At 34.5% G+C, this 18829-nt stretch overlaps 1 protein-coding gene across 4 annotated transcripts in view; it reads right to left on the bottom strand.

Moving 5' to 3' along the window:
- The window catches only part of CDC14A (cell division cycle 14A), an 85117-nt gene that overhangs the window by 55300 nt on the left and 10988 nt on the right, over window positions 1–18829 (bottom strand). For all 4 annotated transcript variants that reach the window (XM_026671796.2, XM_026671794.2, XM_026671795.2 and 1 more), the window contains exons 3-5: window positions 13745–13820; window positions 9042–9134; window positions 1212–1291 (exon numbers count right to left, since the gene is read on the bottom strand). In XM_026671796.2, coding sequence (XP_026527581.1) covers window positions 1212–1291; window positions 9042–9134; window positions 13745–13820 — 249 coding nt within the window. The remainder of the gene's footprint in view (window positions 1–1211; window positions 1292–9041; window positions 9135–13744; window positions 13821–18829) is intronic.

Below are 18829 nucleotides of genomic sequence, written 5' to 3' on the forward strand. Positions count from 1 at the left end.
TTTAGATATCAGAAATGTTAAATGCATCTTTAAAAGGAATCGTTCAGACTATTGTATGAGAAGCCAGTAGCTAACTAAGTTTCACTGGACAGTGTTATATATGCCCTGTGGAAAACTCGGGAAAACTGTAATGCGTGCACAGCCATTTGGAGATTAGTTGCCAGCTAATGACAAGTGAAAGGAAGAAAGGGAGTAAACATACAAGGAAGAAAGAGGGAATATGTTACCCACCCTTAACCATTCAGGTCTTTGTTTGGATTAAAGAAGCATGTACATTGGGGCAAGTGACTAACACTTTTCTTCCTTGTTCAATCTTGTAGAGTTTTATTTATGCATGTATTCGCCCAACTTGATACCTGTTCCTTATCATAAATTAAAGATCTTCTTATATATGAATTGCATAATGTCAGATAGTATCATTCAACCCATTAAGAAAATTATCAAAAGATTTGGAAGATTTGGAATGAAAGTTGAACTCTTTAAGGCTGTTATTAATTGCAAATATGCCAAATAAATGACTAAATTAGAATGAAGGATGAAAACAATTAAAGATTAGGAAAGTAATCAAGACCTGTACATTTTGTTTAATAGAAGTATTTTAAACATGAAAAAGCCAGATGAATTATCAACTGTATAAGGAACAAGATATATTACTTTTATTTGGTGTGTAATCAGACATATTTCCAAAATAATAAAGGAGGTGATTGAATAGTCTGTTAAACGTTATTCAAGACTACATAGTAACATGATCTGGAGAAATCTAGAATGTATTTGAACACAACCTACTTATGACATTTATTGGCCTGTCTCTCTCAGCCTAACCAACCTCACAGGGTTGTTTTGTGGGAAAATAGGAGGAGGAAGATGTATTACATATGGTTGCTGCCTTGAGTAATAAAAGTGGGATAAAAATCTTAAATATTAATATAGTCCATTGGTGATCATCTGTAATAAGCAGCATATTACTATGGGATATAGAGGAAAAAATTTGGTCCAGACTTGTCCTCTCATCTCATTATTACATTTTCATTTTTATAATGATGAAAACTCAAATAAATTTGCTTAGTGCAGAACACATTGTATATAATACAAGATTTATGTCAGTAAAATATGAAATAATCTCTTCACGATGGCCTGAACTACCAAATTGCTTTCACTATCTTTAAAACATTTTTAATATTTTAAAGCATTATACAAAATTACAATTATACCTAAACGGAAGATAGGGTGGATTAGACCCAGATAAGAGTATCCGATAAGCTTCTTCTGGTGTTTTCTTCAAGTAAACTACCTACAAAAATAAAAACAAACAATTTAGAAAATGCATACTTACAATTGTATAACTCATAATATCAACATAAAGTCTGAATAGAACTCAATGAGGCTTTGATTTCATTTTTTAATTTCTAGAATTAATGCTTCAGAATCAATGTATGTTGATGCTTCAGAAAATTGTTTTTATTCCAAGCTCAAAATGTGACTCCATAGACACAACCAGGAAGTTTACCAGACAGCTAACAGCCATGCTAACTCTTTCTCTCATATTTTTATTGCTTTCATAAGAAAACAAAACAAAAACATTTTTCTGCATCTAGATGTGTTCTCCATTCTGAATGCAGATAATTGTTTACCTTCTCAAGGGCAAAATAGGAAGCACTGATAAAAAAAAATGATTATGCATTTAAACAAATAAATAATCCATATATATATATATATATATATATATATATATATATATATATATATATTAGAGATAGAGATAGATAGAGATAGAGAGAGAGAGATATAGAGAGAGATTGAAAAAAGACCTGAAAGCATGAATAGAAGAGATGACTCCACCAGACTGTCAATTATCTGGAAGCCTACACTCACAAACAAAAAAATCTCCACACCACAAGCCAAGCAAACACCTGGGCACAAACAGACACCCCCCCCGATACCTCCAGCTCAAACACACCTCAGCCAGGCACCCAGATGAAACCTAGCTTCCTAATAAATGATAGCCGTCCGTTTACTCGAAGCCAGGCTGCACTAAAGGCCTCCATTAAAGTAACACAATGCTGCCAGCCAATCAAGATACAAAAAGAGCCAAAAAACAGACAGAAGATATCAGAAACATCAATCAAGCAGAACACAGCAAACTCCAAGACCAATAAACACAGACCAAGACTCCCAACCAATCAGGATGATGAAAAAACCATTCTAACACAGCAGTAGGCTAGCACCAAATTTAAAACAGAAACGGCTGTGACTCACAGACGAACACAATACACAAGCCTGGTGATGGCAGATGAGATTCTGCCGAAACGTCACTGCAACTTTAAAAGCAATTTTATATATTATATATTATATATATATATATATATATATATCAGAATGAACAACAGAAATCAACTTGTAGTAATGAATTAACACATTTTATAAAAAGTACCCAAGAGTTTTGTTCTCATCCAAAAAGAAAGATCCTTCCCTAAATATTATACAGTATATAAATATACAATTATAGAGAATTTAAACAACAGTATTATTTAGAATCTGCACTTTCAAAATGGTTTGCTTCCATATCATAAACCTATTCAATAACTGTTTTAAAACAGTTCCAATATTTCAGTTATTATAGTCTAACCCTAACCAGTATACTCATAATTCTCTTAAAATAAAAACACTTGCCCACCTCAAAATCAATTACTTTTGTCTTAATAAATTTTGCACTCAAGACTATATGATATGCTTGTAATATTAAGTTGAAAGATTCCTGAATCAAGAATTCTGATAAAATAAGGCATAACCATGTAAATGCAATTAAAAGATACTGTGTGAATGTGTGGCTTCATTCTCATCACCTGAATTTAATTCCTAATTTCTATATAATATGTACAGACTTTCTTAGAAATATTTTTCCAACCCCTTTTTCATATGTAAGCATCCTAGAATCAGAATATGAGTTTGAAATTCCAAAATAGATTACCTAATCCAACATTTATTGCAGGAATTCCTTGTAGGAAAACCTTCAGTGAGGGAACTTTAGGCAGATTGTTCCATGTTTAATAACTATTCCTGTCAGGAAATTCTTCCTAATATCCAGCTTGTTGCACCTCATTTAGTTTCATCCAATTGGGTCTTGCCCTGCTTAAAGTTTTATCAGAGAAGGGTTTGCTCAGTCTGCTCCCTCCAACATAGGACAGTGTCTTAAATATATGGAGACGATCGTCACCTCAGTCTTTCAGACCTTTATCATTGTAAAGCATTCCTCTGAATCCAATCCAACTTTTCCATGTTCATTTTAAACTGGACATATTTTCAAGAGCAGTCTGATAAATGCAATGTAACTATTATCTCCCATGATCCTGAAACAATTATTCTCTGAATGCATTGGCCTTTTTACCTGTTATATTTGGGGCAAACAACCTGATATTTGTCACCAGGATTGACCTGTACTTATATATTTTCCCAGAAGGAACATTCACATATTCCATAACTCAGTGGTGGGATTCAAATTTTTTTACTGCCAGTTCTGTGGGCGTGGCTTAGTGGGCATGGTTTGGTGGGTGTGGCGTGGTCGCCATGGATACTGTAAAATCTCCATTCCCACCCCACTCCAGGTGAAGAATATTGTAAAATCTCAATTCCTTCCCTATTCCTGGGGAAGGTTACTGCAAAATCCCGTTCCCTCCCCACCCCACTAACCTGCTTTCCAGTTCTGTTTTCCTGTGCAGGGCAATGAAAGAAGACCCAGCCGATCAGCTGGGACACGGGAGGCAGGGAATAGATGGGGGCGGGGCCAGTCAGAGGTGGTATTTGCTGGTTCTCTGAACTACTCAAAATTTCCACTACCGGTTCTCCAGAACTGGTCAGAACCTACTGAATACCACCTCTGCCATAACTTGCATATTTTATCTGTGCCTAACTCTACTGGATCAATACATCTGATTTTGCCTTCCGAGATGCAGAGATTCTCAATAGATTTACAACTGTTTATATCATCCTACTGAATTTGGGCCAACATTCAAGTATGCTAACCTAATTTTAAACCGTGATTTTGTCCTCCAAGTTATAATCTCACTAAACTTGATCTTATCTTCAAAAATGATAAAAATCCCTTCCATTCTATCCTTCAGATAATTTACAAATATTTGAATAGCAAAGGGTCTGGGCTGGGGAACTCATCCAATACTACCTCCACGTGTTGCAGTATCATTTGCCAAGCAATTTTTATAATTAGTTTCACTTAAAACCTACCTTTTCTTAAAGCTCCTTTCCTTCATGCCTCCAGGCTTATCAGTAAGATAGACTCTTAACATTTCTGCCAATCTTCTTATGTCATGAGAATCATTTAAACCCAACCTTTCCCCATTATTTCTTTGGTTTATTTATCCTTTACATTTTCAGTACATATTATACAGATAGTCCTCGATTTACAACAGTTCAGGTAGTGACAGATCAAAGTTACAACAGGACAGAAAAAAAGTTATTTATGACTGATTTTCACACTTATGACCCTTGCAGGATCTTCATGGTCATGTGATCAAATTCAAATGCTTGGCAACTGACTCATATTTATAACAGCTGTAGTGTCCCAGAGTCATGTGATCATCTTTTGTAACCTTCTGACAACCAAAGTCATTAGAGAAGCCAGATTCACAACTGTGTCAGTAATTTAACAATTGCGGTGATTCACTTAACAACTGTAGCAAGAAAGGTTGTAAAATGGGGAAAAACTCACTTAACAATTGTCTCGCTTAGCAATAGAAATTTTGGACTCCATTGTGGTCTTAAAGCTGAGGACTAGCTGTACTTCTATTTTTAATCTGAATTCAAAAGAAGTGGCTTTCTTGAAATCCAAAGAATGTGACTGATTTTCCCCCAGCTTTTCCTTCCCTACTTGACTGCCAACATATTGTAGTTGCCTTACTCAAAGTGACTAAGACCCTCAATTTAATTCCTATGTTAATCAAGTTTAAATTCGATAAGGGACCTCCTTCCTGAAATGTTCTCTATCTTACGCTGTAGCATGTTTCCACTATTAGAAACAAATGTATTGATATGCGACTCTGTTTTGCCTAATACTAACTTACATATCTGGGGTGACTTTCAGAACTGCTTTTAAGATAGACTGAAAACGCTATGATGATATTTTGCAGATGAAGCAAATTACCATTTCTGACACATCTGGCAAAATCTACAAAGTAAAAATTCATGGATGAAACTAGACTAGGGTATAATAACACTTAGACACCACAAAAGTGTTATGAACGGGATATCATATTCTTTAGTATCAAATATCAAATGTGTCGATAAGAGCACTGTCCTTATAATAATTGGATGAAACAGGAAAAAAGAACCCTTGGTAACATTTTTATTATATTACGAATAATGATAATAATTAAAATGTAGGTTTCAGAAAAAATTAGAACAGACAGCCATCACAAGAAGGTCTATTTGTAGCATTTAATCTAGTATTTACCAAATCTCATTTGACACAATTGTTTAGCATTAAGGCAGTACAATAATGCTAGCTAAGAATAATATGTATGCAAAACAAATATCAGAAAACTGTTTACCAAACAGTATGATTATGCAATGCTGCCAGTTTTTAATTCAACTCAAGGTTATCGCCACAAGTGCATGTATGTTGCAATTCTGTTTTCTTCAATAAGGAATGTAAATATATATACTATGATGTAGTTGTAACAATCAGTCTTGTAAATCAGCCAAAATTATTCCTTGAAAAATGTACAGAACTCACCCAATCTGAGAAGCAGGATTCTGCTTGTTGGTTGGGAACACTGATCCTACTACAAGATTATCTTGCATCTACACACTGCTTGTAACATTTAAATTGGGCTACATGGCTTTTGCTCTGCTTGCCAGAACAATAATTAAATGATATCAAAAACTTGCACCTAATTTCTGCTTGTTGCCCGCATTAGGCTGTAAAATTAGAGATGAGTCTACAATTTTTTTAAAAAAAGTTTATTACATCACCGACAAGTAATTAAATGGTAATTTAGCTTCTTAACAAAAAAAAATTAAATTTAGCTTAACCAAAAAACAAACAAACAAAAAAAAACAACAGTACAAGAGGCCACAGCATAGGAAGAAAGAACAGAAATATCTAGAAAGAACAGAAAAATGTCTACAATATATTTTTAAAATGTTTCAATAAGTGCACACAGTAATTTACTATGATGCAGTGAGTGCAAGCATAGAACTGAGCTAATTGAAAGAAAGTGATGAATTAATTAATAAGAATACATTTAAGTGTAGAATAGAGGGAGTTTTCAGTTTAAGAGGGGAATGGGAACTGGATTTGCCATTGTTAAGCAATGTGGTTATAAAGCACAACATTATGTGATCATGGTTCTTAGCCAGGCAGTCTCAGTTGCCATTGTTAAGTGAGGATCGTGGAAGTCATTAAGAGAGGTCCTCACAAGATCATGACTTTTGACTTCCTGCTGGCTTCCCCACTGACTTTGTTTGTGAGAAGCCAGCAGGATCATTGGAAATCGCACTTATGTGACCACGGCTTGTTATGATGTTGTAATTGCAAACCAGGTGCTGAGCATCCAGATCATGGTTAGATGACTGCAGGCACATTGCCAGGTCAGAAACTCCATGTAAAGTCCTAACTAACACTTGTTTGGTGTCATTATAAATTTAAAAGATTGCTGAATCAGTGGTGTTTAAACTAAGACAATCTGCAGCGAAATTTTACCTATCAGTTTTTAATTTTCATATATGACTAAGAATCTACAATCATCTTTGAAAATGATCTCCCTATGATTGAAAGTATGGATTTTATATAACTCACTGCTGTTAAGCACAAATTTTCCCTGAATAATCAAGGAAACCAAAGTCTATGGCTTTTGCATGCTGCATCAGCTGTCGGAAATGCCCTTCAAATGTTCTTCTACTGTTCACATGGGGAAACAAAGCTAATCTTTCAGCACAATTAAACATTTACTAGGCATTTTAAAAATTAGTAGAGAAATGAGTGGTAAAGCATTTCTCCCAGACATACTGAAGCAGATCTTTAAAAACCATCATATTCTAGCAAGAGTTTCAAAGATAAACTTATGGGAAAATTGCCAAATCTGAATTGATTAGAAAAATTTACTCTGAATATGAATGTTGATTCTATAGATAAGACATGCTCTTCTTTAATGTTTATTTGGATTATTCATCACCAGCAGCTTTTATTGTCAGGAACAAATCTCAGCTATGCTGATTTAGTGTTTGGTTAATTGCCTGGATTCTGTATTTGCTTATTCTCTCCACATTACAACATCACTTGTAAAATATCCTCTCCAAAACACCCGATTTGTTCACGTCCCTGAACAGCAGATAGAGATATCTACTAATACAGAAGACTCCGTACAGATTTGTTAAAATAGAGTAAAAGCTTATCCTAAGTGTTTCACTTTTTAGGAAGCTTATCCTAAGTGTTTCACTTTTTAGGGTGTCCTTTTATTGTATTTAGTATTATTTCAAATTGTATGCACTGAATACAATACAATCGAGATCAAGTGAGGTACTAAAGTGAGTGTCATCATTTGAGACTTTCAAGAAGAGATTGGACTGCCATTTGTCAGAAATGGTGTACGGTCTCCTGCTTGGGCGGCGGGTTAGACAAGATGACCTACAAGGTCCCTTCCAACTCTGATTATATGTTTACATCAATAGTTCTTATAAATAAACAGGAGGAAAACCAATATTAATATAGATTAAAATTGCTTTGTTATTATTGCTATCAATGTTTAAATTAAAATACTTTGAATTTTCAACACAAGGATTTAAATTAAAAAAGAGATACAAAATGCCAGTAAAATTGCACTGTGTTTTGTTACAGTTTGCAACAAAAAAGCAAGACGCTGCTCCGAAGATATGGGCTTGGCCTAGTTTATCTGAAGTGAAAAGGTTTCCTGTAGGAGGACTAGAAAAAAATCTGTACCAGAACCCTTAAATAACCTGGATGAAGATTAGATGCTAAAGAGGATAGACATCTTACTCACACAACACAAGACCAATGACTGAAAAACTACCTCATCTGCCTTTTCATTGTGAATCATTTTCAAGGCAAACATAGTTCTCATACTGTTATTCCTTGCTTTCTTAAATACAAAGATAGAGTAGAACTTCAATTTTGTTATTTGCTTGCAACATGCTTTGCTGCTTCATAATAAGCTCATTTATTTCAATTAACAACATGCTTATCTTGAAAGGAAGATTAAGAACATGAGTTATTTATATAAAAAGTTATTCATAATTCCATTTCACTTCATTCAGTCAACACAGAGGCATCATTTTGTAGAACATTTATTTTATTATAAATACAAAGCCAACAGGATATGTATGCTACCTATTTAAATTAATAGCACTGTATATTTATAAAGACCTACATGAATGTTGTAAAACATAACACAAAGCCCTTAAATCACAAAATACTAGCTTTTGTTCAAGTTCTACAATTTTGATCATTCATGTAAAAACACCCCCCCAAAGAAAGGTTTCATTTCTCAAAATAACTTTTCTTAATTTTAAAAACGTAGGTAAAACATCTACAAGAAAACAAAAGCCAAAGTTGTATAAAACAAGAATGAGCCTGCAGGCCCCAACTATAATCTAGCAATGAAACTTGATGCTATAATCTAGCAATGAAACTTCATCAAAATTCAGCAATAATTTGCCACCCTATGTTGATAGCATAATCTTCCTGCTCCCAACTACACCCTTCAAATCTCTCTTGCAACTCTCTAAATGGCTGGGGGGATAAAGGATGGGAATGAATGTGGAAGCCTGTGGGAGGCAGATCATGTCCATTCCCTCCCAAGTAGTAATTTAGGCAATACTTTTATGGTTGGGAGCAGCTTAAAAATGCAAATGGAAAGAACTGCTTCTTTCCAGAGCCTTCTTGCTCTTAAGAATCTTTCAGGATTCTTAAAATCCTGAAAAAGCAGAGATGCTAGCTTTTGCTGTATCTATTTAGAGACCGAAGTGTCAGCAACTTCTCATTAGAAATGCACACAGCTATTGATACTTACTGCGTATGCACCTATTAAGAATGCTGCATTTGCTCTTTTCCGTTGGTCAAAGCTGGTATAATACACAATTTTCTTTCTTGATAGACTGAAGGACTGTTTTAAGATACAAATAAATAAACAGATTAGGAGCAGACCACAAAATTATGCCAAATAGCTCAGTGACTCATCAGTTTAAGAGACTTCTGGCAGGTTAAATCAGGTTATATCCTGATCAAATTTAAACCAGAGTATAAAGAAAGTGCTCCCTAACCCTCCCCCATATAACGCAATTCTTTAATCCCTCTGTTAATCTGAATCTTGAGGTAGTGAATCAAAATATCCACCCACTCCTATCTCATGAATTCTAAGGCAATTCTTCCTTTAAGATTACTGTGCTTCATAATTAAATGTCTAAATCATAGGCATCCAAATTTTGGCTTATCTAGGTCAGGGGTCCATAACCACTGGGCCACACCCCACTACTCGGCCGTGGCCTATTCTGAACTGGGCCACGTGAGTGGCAGACTGGTGTACGGGCACACAGCTCTTTGCACGAGTAGTGGGCCGGTGCACATGCACACCTGTGCGCAGCTCAACTTGCAAATGTCGAGCTACGTGCATATGCACACCAGCCCACCACTCACATAACCCAGTTCCCCTCCATCCCCAGCCGGGCCACCAAACTGCAAAGGTTGGGGACCACTGGTCTGGTCACATCAAGTGAAGATGTGGGCGAGATATTATATATATCTTGTTACATATAAAATATATAACATAGTTAATGTATATCAATCACATAATAATGTTAAATGTTTACAATCTTGTGAGACTTCATTATTAGCTGTCCAGGGCCACATGCGTCTGTGGGTTGGGCATGCCTGGTGTAAATCATCTGCCTGCTTGCAATTTCAATTTGTTCTTTACTGTATAGCAAATTATCCATGCTGAATCTTAAGTCTCTCATACTAATAACAAGTAGGACAATGAAAGAGGTAGTTGTTTTTTTTAAATCTACCCAACATTAACCAAAGTATATTAGCAATAATGTTAAAGAAATGAGTATTCAGAATAAGCAGGAATAGGCATTAATTCTAAACACTGGTCTTGATAGCTATAATTTATCCAGAATACAGGTAATCCTTGACTTACAACAGTTCGTCTAATGCCTGTTCAAATGATGTTCTAATGATTGTTACCCCAGCACTAAAAAATGTGACTTATGACTGTTTTTCATAGTTGCCACCTTTGTAGCATCTCCATGACCATGCAATCAAAATTCATATGCTTGGCTCATACTTAAGACTGCTACAGAGTCCCATGGTCATGTGATCACCTTTTGCGCCTTTCTCACAAGCAAAGTCAATGAGGAAGCCAGATTCACTTAGCAACTGGGTTACTAACTTGTCAACGGCAGTGATTCACTTAACAACTGTGGCAAGAAAGATCATAAAATGGGGCAAAACTCACTCAACAAATGTCTCACTTAACAACATAAATTTTGGGCTCAATTGTGGTTGTAGGTCGAGGACTACCTGTATGAGAAGCAATATATGCCTCAATACAAGCAAATAGGAAGAAGGATGCAATTGCACTCATGCTTTGTCAGTGGGCTTCTCACAAGAGGGTGGTATCAGCCCTACAAGACAGACCATAGAACTCTAGAATTCTATTTCATTGAAGCAGAATATAGTGAATTTTGCAAGTCTCACAAATCATCCTGTGTATTTCACATATAGTACACTGTTTTTCCAGTAAATAAGATGACTTTTATTCAATTCTTTTGAAAAACAGCTTTTGTAACAATGGAGTTCTACATCATAAACATCATACATATAGATATTTAAGAGTGCTAAGCATGAATTTGCATGATACATTATTTTATTACTTACTAGTTTTCATGCTTAGATCACCGCTGATATGAAAACTGAAATTCTATGTTGCTTTTATTATACATTTAAATAACTTCCTTTCTAGCCTGGTGCCTTAACTACCAGACCACTACTTGTGACCTGCCAGACCAACTACCAGACCACTACTTGTGACCCAATGGGGAAGCCAGCAGGATGCCACAAATCAGAAAGTTACTCTCATTGCTTTTTCTCCTGAAGAGTTCCTGGGGGATTATGGGAATCTCATTCTCTGTTGTACCCAGCTGCACTTAGTGCTTGCCCATCTGTCCATACACTGTAGTGCTCACCATGGCAACTGGCCACATGCTCATACTCCATAGTCCGTCACCCTGCTTTCCTGGGATGCAATTTCATTGCCTCTTTCCAAATTGTGGTCACATAGGTCCTTGCCTAACAAACTGCCATAATGATGGCATTGGGGACTGCTGGTATTACCAACTACCATCACTAAGGGATGTAGTCATGGAATGTCATACATTAGGACATAGTTTAGTGATTGAAATTCCATTCCCAATTGCCATCATAACCTGAGGACTACCGTTTCAACTTATTTTTAGGTGGTAAGAAGAGAAGAAATTACATACATTGTTTCACACAATCCCTTATGAAGGAAAATCTTTATATTGCAGATGAGCAAACAACAAGGTGAGAATTTAATTTAAGTATGATTTTAAAGGTGGACAAGATCTTAACTTTAAAGTAAACATACTGTTCATATCATCATTAAGAGGATCTAATCTCCACATGAAGCAATATATTGAACATTTAGTTAACATGCAGCCAAATCCTATTTACTATTTTTATCTAGAATTCATGGCACAGTCCCAAGATATTTGTGTAGAACTGCACTATATGCCCAAATAAACAAAAATTTGTACAGCTTTAATATTTCAGTGAGGTAATAAATGTAAATCAGTTCTTTTTTTGTACCACAAAAGTCTGTTGCTTTATTTAGAAAAATTAAACTTATGTGCTCAGAATTTTATCCTGAATGATCTCAGCTATGGTATTTCATACATATTTAAATGATTAGATAGGTGGTGAATATTTACGATGGAACATGTTTACTTATCACGTTGCTGTCACACATGATGCAGGAACTGGTCAGAACATGCAGAGTTTGTTTTGCTCCAGCAAGTTCTTCTAACAGTAATTAACCAAGCTCACTGTCAATATAAGAATTAACTGAAGTTATGCAGAATTTTTGTCTTATTAGGCAAAATATGCAAACTTTGGGCAGCACTAGAGATGTTTTAAAAGTTTTTATATATTCCTAGAACAGCCTCTCCCACTTTCATTAAATGCTGGACAAACCGCAGCTTCTATTAGAGTACTATAATATTGGGAAGGCTCCACTAATTACAACACAACATATTGATTGGAGTTTGGTAGACAGACTCTTTACAAAACCATTTTAGCTCACCCACCTTCACAAATATAGCATGCCATCAGTCACTTATTTATTTATAACAGTGCTTCTTTAATCCACATGGGTATTATGATACAGAAGCATATTAATTTATACAGGTTTGATATTTTTCGTTGGGGGAAAGACAAATCCTTAGCAGAAAAACTTTTAAATACAAGTTTAGGGACTTAATTTTTTTTTTAATAAAAGGCAAAAAGGTGATGAAAAATCACAAACGAATTAAGGGTCCAGATGGTTTTGACATAAGAATCTTCCTGTTGGAAAATACTTGTTTTAAATTTTTAAAAATAATAGTACAAACATTGATGGTTGGACACTAAAGGGAACCAGAAGGAACCAAAGATTATAATGAAAGGAGAAGAATATTTAAATTTGACTTACAAATATAGAATGAAGCAGAATATTCTAACATTGGATATATTGAAGTTCATATTTGAAGTTAAGAAGTTAAGTGTGTCTGCTACTCTAGACAGATTGTGTTTAAAATACCTTATGAGAAGCAAGTTTTACTTGACAAGATTAAGGCTGATCTGAAAGTGGTTTTAAAAATCACAGGCTACAAAAGAAACCAGCTGATGTCTTTATAATTAAAGGAGATATACAAAGGACCAGCATAGAGAGTGATCTGGACAATATTCTTTTGTTTGATTTACAAAAAATATTGTTAGAGGTTTGAATAATTCTGTGAGAAGGAATAAAAAATATTGGAAAGAAATTAAGATTTATGACCCTATTTGAAGGAATTAAAGATCAATAATTGTTAAAAGGAAGGAGTATAAAATTAGTTTATTTGATTAAGGGTGAGCTTTTCTTGACAGAGAATAGAAAGGGCGGCTTCAGCGAGCGTGTTAGGACCGCAGTAGCATTATGAGCAGGCTACAATTTCTAACCGAAAGTCATTGACTGGAGAATCTCAGCATTTCTGCCTAAAGATGAGAGCCAATTGTTTGGCCACGTCCCTTTAGGGCCAGAATGAGTCGTGAACTGGGAAAGTGACAGTTGACAGAGGGGCGTAGTAAAAAAAAATGAAGGACTCAGTCTCTGGGCAGAAAGGCATGTATCTACCTACATGTGGATTCTCCAATCGATGTGCTGGAGAAGAAGGTGATGTTACTAAAATTGTTTATACTTGTTATGAAGGAGGAAGTCATTTCTTTATATATTTCTTTTTTATATTTTTTCATTTTTCATTTTTTTGTTTTTCTTCTTTTCTGCACTTTCTACTTTTTCTTTTTAGTTTTGTATTGGTTTTTATTATTCAGTGTAATTTTTATAAAATGACTATTTAAAAAACCAATTACCAAAGCCAAGCACTCACCTACACCTCTGGAAGCTTACAGAGATTAACAAGATCAATAAAAATAATAATAAAAGGACATTCTTACCTTTAATTTTTTGTTTAATTTGCAGCAGAATCGATACACCAGAGCCAAGTTTAAAGGTCCAAAATCTGCATAAAAACTAAAACATATATATCTACATGAAACACTGTTCAAAGTAATTTTAACATGTAATCAAATCCTTCTAAACACAAGTACTTTTATTAGATAGCTACATTGCTATTGAGATATTTTATAAGGATACTGGATAGCAGCATTACAACTAGAAATGTGTCACTCTGTCCACTAAATATTTTCTGCTTTATATCACTGATTCTCAACCGCAGCTCTATAAAAAAATCAAAGTACGCAAAAGATACCTGCGCCATATAAATTTAGGCCATCTCTGATGAGAAATAGTGATTAGCCAAGCAACAGGTTACTGCATTTTTATCACAACATTTTTAGGATTTTTATGCATAATGTATAGTAATATACAAAATGTACAGATTCTGTACATTCTGTATTGACCTATTATCTGTGTTTGCAATTTATAACCTGGATAATGTACAATACATATAATCTGTTCTACAATTAGATGAAAGCTCAAACTCTACCTTTTAATTTTGCTGATTAAAGTCCACCTATTCCACAGTTCAGAAATAAGAAATAAATACATCAGAAATACATTAGAATTAAAATCTTTATATACTTTTCTATTTTGGAAAATGTGACAAATGCCTAAAATTGTAATGATGGACAATATTTTGTAGAGAGGGACTATGCTTAAGAACTGAAGAAATGGCTGGCTGGGCCTGAAGAAATACAACATAGTCAACATATGAGCCTAAATGTTACCAGCAATGCCGATAAACCATTGGGACATTCTAATTTATGATTTTGCTATACTGTTGTAAAGAAAATGTAATAGCTTCATTGACTATTTGGGCGATTTGCTTAAATTTATAATGAATATGGATTTGCAGCAATAGCTTTCAACACTACAGATTCATTTTTTATTTCTACATTTTCACTTCAAATCAGAGGGATATTCAGGTGTAATACCATTATGGTATAATAGTTTCAAGTTATTCCACTATAAATACACTTATTTACTGATAAATTAATCGAGAATATTTTATTGGTAACAGTCTATAATATAAGCTAGCAGTTTGTATTTTTGTGGCTCACTGAAATGCCATGAGAATAAGTAATTTTTAATAGTGGGGGGGATCTGGCAAGTGCCATGTTCTAATACCTCATGCGGTACATTGTCACATAGTATAGAACAACTAAAAGCAACTAAACAAAAAAAAAAAACCCACAACCAAAACATTTTCAGAAGGAGTAAGTCATATTTTACTGAGGTAAAACAAGCTATTTCATATGGAAACAGTTACAGGCCATAAAGAATGCTGAGCAAATGAAAGTCTATTGTGAATTAACAACTGAAGTGTGACATGATCATCCTAGATCCCCTTACAAAGAATTGAGTAAGAGCTAACATTCCTCTTAAATAATCCAATTACCAGTTCCTAACTCATTAAATAATTAGAAGGCTGACTAATTCAGCTCTGTATCAACCAATAATGTTTTCCTGTTTTAATTTCAGCCATTCTAATAAAGAAACAATACCTATGAGTAGGACAAAGAACTACTTTTAGTTACTTGTAAAGCTTTATTTACAAAACATCTGCCAATTAATTTGATTTTCAACAGGTAGCACTTGAATCCTACAATTGGCTGGTTTGGCTTTTTATTTCAACTAGGAATACACTAGCTCATTCATATTTTTTGGCACAAGTTCTAGTGTTTAATTATAAAGTATTTAAAAAGGCTTGGCATACATGTTGAGAGTAAATGGCATTGTAATAATGACAGCTTGAACTGACATAATCAAAACAATGCTGCTGCCAAATAGATGCAATATATTGCTGCAGTAACAATAACAAAAATTACAAGTAAACAAACAAGACTTCAATCATCAAATTCTGGTCCATGGATTTATTTTTCACTTTGTTAAAAAAAAAAAGATTCAAATTATCACTAAAAGCATAGTAGCATAAACTTGATTTGACATTCAATCTTTGAAAATAACCTTAAAGACAAAGGATCTAACTATTTAAATAACACAGTGATAAAAGTGTATGTAATAATAAAAATAGTATCAGTCTTATATAATCTAAAACAGGAGTCTCCAACCTTGGCAACTTTAAGACTTGTGGACTTCAATTCCCAGAATTCCTCAGCCAACTTTGCTGAGCTGAGGAATTCTGGGAGTTAAAGTCCACAAGTCTTAGAGTTGCCAAGGTTGGTGGCCCTTGATCTAGAAAACCAAAGTTTTACAGTTAAATGTGCACATGTCTGTATTAAAGCAAATCTTGTTCATAAATTATAACCTTATGGAGGAATGACCTTGAGGGATGAGTTGAAAGGAAGCTGCCTAGGAAATGATAAGGAGGAGCCCACAGATACTTAATGATCAGATAATTAAAACTACAGTACATTCATAGAATAACTTTGCAATGGAAGTTTGTTGTTTGTGCAACAAATGAACAAACTCCCTAATCTCTACAAGTGAGTTTGCTTCAATAATTTAGGGTATATCAGAAATTCTGACCCAGAAATAATAACTCATAGTTCTAATGTATCCAGAACAAAAATTTTGGATGAGTCCAGTATAAAAATAGACACCTAGAGTACTGAATGTGACCCCACTTTATATTAATAAACTCCAATAAATCCAATAAAATTATAAATCAAATATACAACATAGTTTTACTGTAATATTTATGAATCTAAGAAGAGAAAAGAAAGATAATAGCAACTGGTTGCCTAACGACCATTTGAAATTATGATAGTCTTCAAAAAAGCTTCTTACAAGCTGTTCTTTGAAATTATGACTGCTGCACACCTTCCTATGTGGTCACATGATTGTAGGCACTGGCAACCAGGTCGCAACCAGGTCAGCTGCAGTGTCACAGAGTCATGTCACCAAGATCTGCTATGTTTTTTGCTTCTTTTTTTTTTACAGTAGAATGCAGCCAAAAAGTGCTTGTTAGATGTGGCTGGATTTGCTTAACAACCATGTGGTTTGCTTAATGTCACAATTTTCTTAACTACTGAGGTGACTTGATTAATGATTGTAATGACTTACAACCCAAATTCTGGGCTCAATTATCATTGTAAGTCAAGGGCTATCTGTGTGTTCCTTAAATGTCCATGTTAGGTTAGGGTTAAAAAAAAAAAAGGGCAAGATGGCAGCAGCAATGGTGGGATCGAAGCTCCACTTATTTTTTATGTTTGCAACCACTCATTTGTCTCATTCTCTTTTAGTTGCTCTGACAATTGAGATGATTCCATTGTTGAAAGGCCTCAGATATCAATATAATACAAAAGTGTCATGAAGCTTTTGTACAGAGTACTGTGCAACAGATGAAACTGATGACTGTGCTTGAAAGGTCATGTCATAACAATTTTCAGGCATTTCAGCTTTTTATTTTTGTTGCAACAACTTACATGACCACTCTTCTGGAAATGATACCGTACATATAGACAGTCTCTGATATGCAAAACCTTCCAAGTTCACAGTGGAATGGTGGATTAGGCTAAATCTCTATTCCATTTTAATCCTGCTGTGAGCAGAAGTACAGATCAACTGTAATCTCCAATTAGATCAGCGCCTCTAAAGAAGGTGATTTATTCAAACCCAAATCATATATAGGATCTAATCAGGATAGAAACAAATAAATTACTTAGAAACGTAAAGTAGTTCAATAGTATGTTCAGAAAATTGCTGTAATTTAAAATAGAAAATTTTCTTGAATGTGAAATAATTTTAAGTATTAAAAGTATTAAACCAGTAAACCTCAGCACTGAGAATAGGGATTTATAAGTATGGAGTCTTGAAAAAATCTTTACCATGAATTTAAACAATCATAACAAAATGTGATAAAATGGCATATGTTTTAAAAGCTGGTTTACAAAGATAGTGCACATACTCTGGTAAGGTAATCTAAATTGATAAAGCTAAATAATTATTTCACTAAATAAAGTAAAATCTCTTAAGTGTTACATATATGATATATATTTAAGAGTAACTAATAAAATAGTCCTATGTGTAGATACATCAAATTATTCAGCATGATAAAATCAGAGTGGCAGAAAAAGCCCTGAAGAACTGTTTTCTCTAAAGTTGCCTGCTTGGAAGTAAAATGAAACTGAAATTTCTAGTGACTAGTGAGTGCAATGTGATATACATCAAGCAAAAGATAAGCATAATTATAGGGAATCTACACCTGGTAGATTCTTTCAAAAATTATAGTATACTATGCCAGGAAGGAAATTTAACACTGCAAAATTAATAATCCCACTCAAGCCTAGTTATCATAATGTTGATAATACTGCATGCCATTCTCAAGAGATCACAGTTTGAAAATATACAAGATATATGAATATTAAAATTTACTGGGTTGAAGTAGCAATGCTTGAATAACTAGCCATCTTTGAATAACTAGCCATCTTTCATTCAGACAAGTAGTGGTAACCTTATGACTGTTCATTTAATAACCATTCAGTTACACACCGAGAAATGTGACTTACAACTGTTCCTCAAACTTATGACTATGGCATCTTTCCCACGGTCACATGATAAAAATTCTGGTGCTTGGCAATTCGCATGTTTTTATGATGATTGCAGAATCCCACTGTCACCTGATCGCCATTTGTGACCTTTCCAAGAGGCTTCAGACAAGCAAAGTCAATGACAGAAGCTGGATTTGCTAGATGACTGCATGATTTGCTTAATGACCATGACAAAAAAGGTCATAAAATTGGCCACGACTCATATTCCTGTCACAGATGTGGCCATAAATCAAGGATTACCTGTAAAACACAGTGACTAAAAAGAGTGTGAAACATTCACAGAGGGACTAAAAAATGTTTTTCCCCAAGCAGTAGAATTTGAGATTATCTAATGCCATTGGGGACAAAAAAATATCTTCCCTTGAAATGAAGGCTAGCTGGTGACTTTGGGCCAGTCACTCTCTCTCAGCCCAACTTACTTCTCAGGGTTGTTGTTGTGAGGAAAATTGGAGGAGGAGGAAGTATTATGTATGTTTGCCACTTTGAGGTATTTATAAGGTAACAAGG

The sequence above is a fragment of the Notechis scutatus genome, chromosome 3 (assembly GCF_049901735.1).
Source record: "Notechis scutatus isolate UNSWTSFEM ecotype Mainland chromosome 3, rNotScu1.2, whole genome shotgun sequence".
NCBI classification, from domain to species: Eukaryota; Metazoa; Chordata; class Lepidosauria; order Squamata; family Elapidae; genus Notechis; species Notechis scutatus.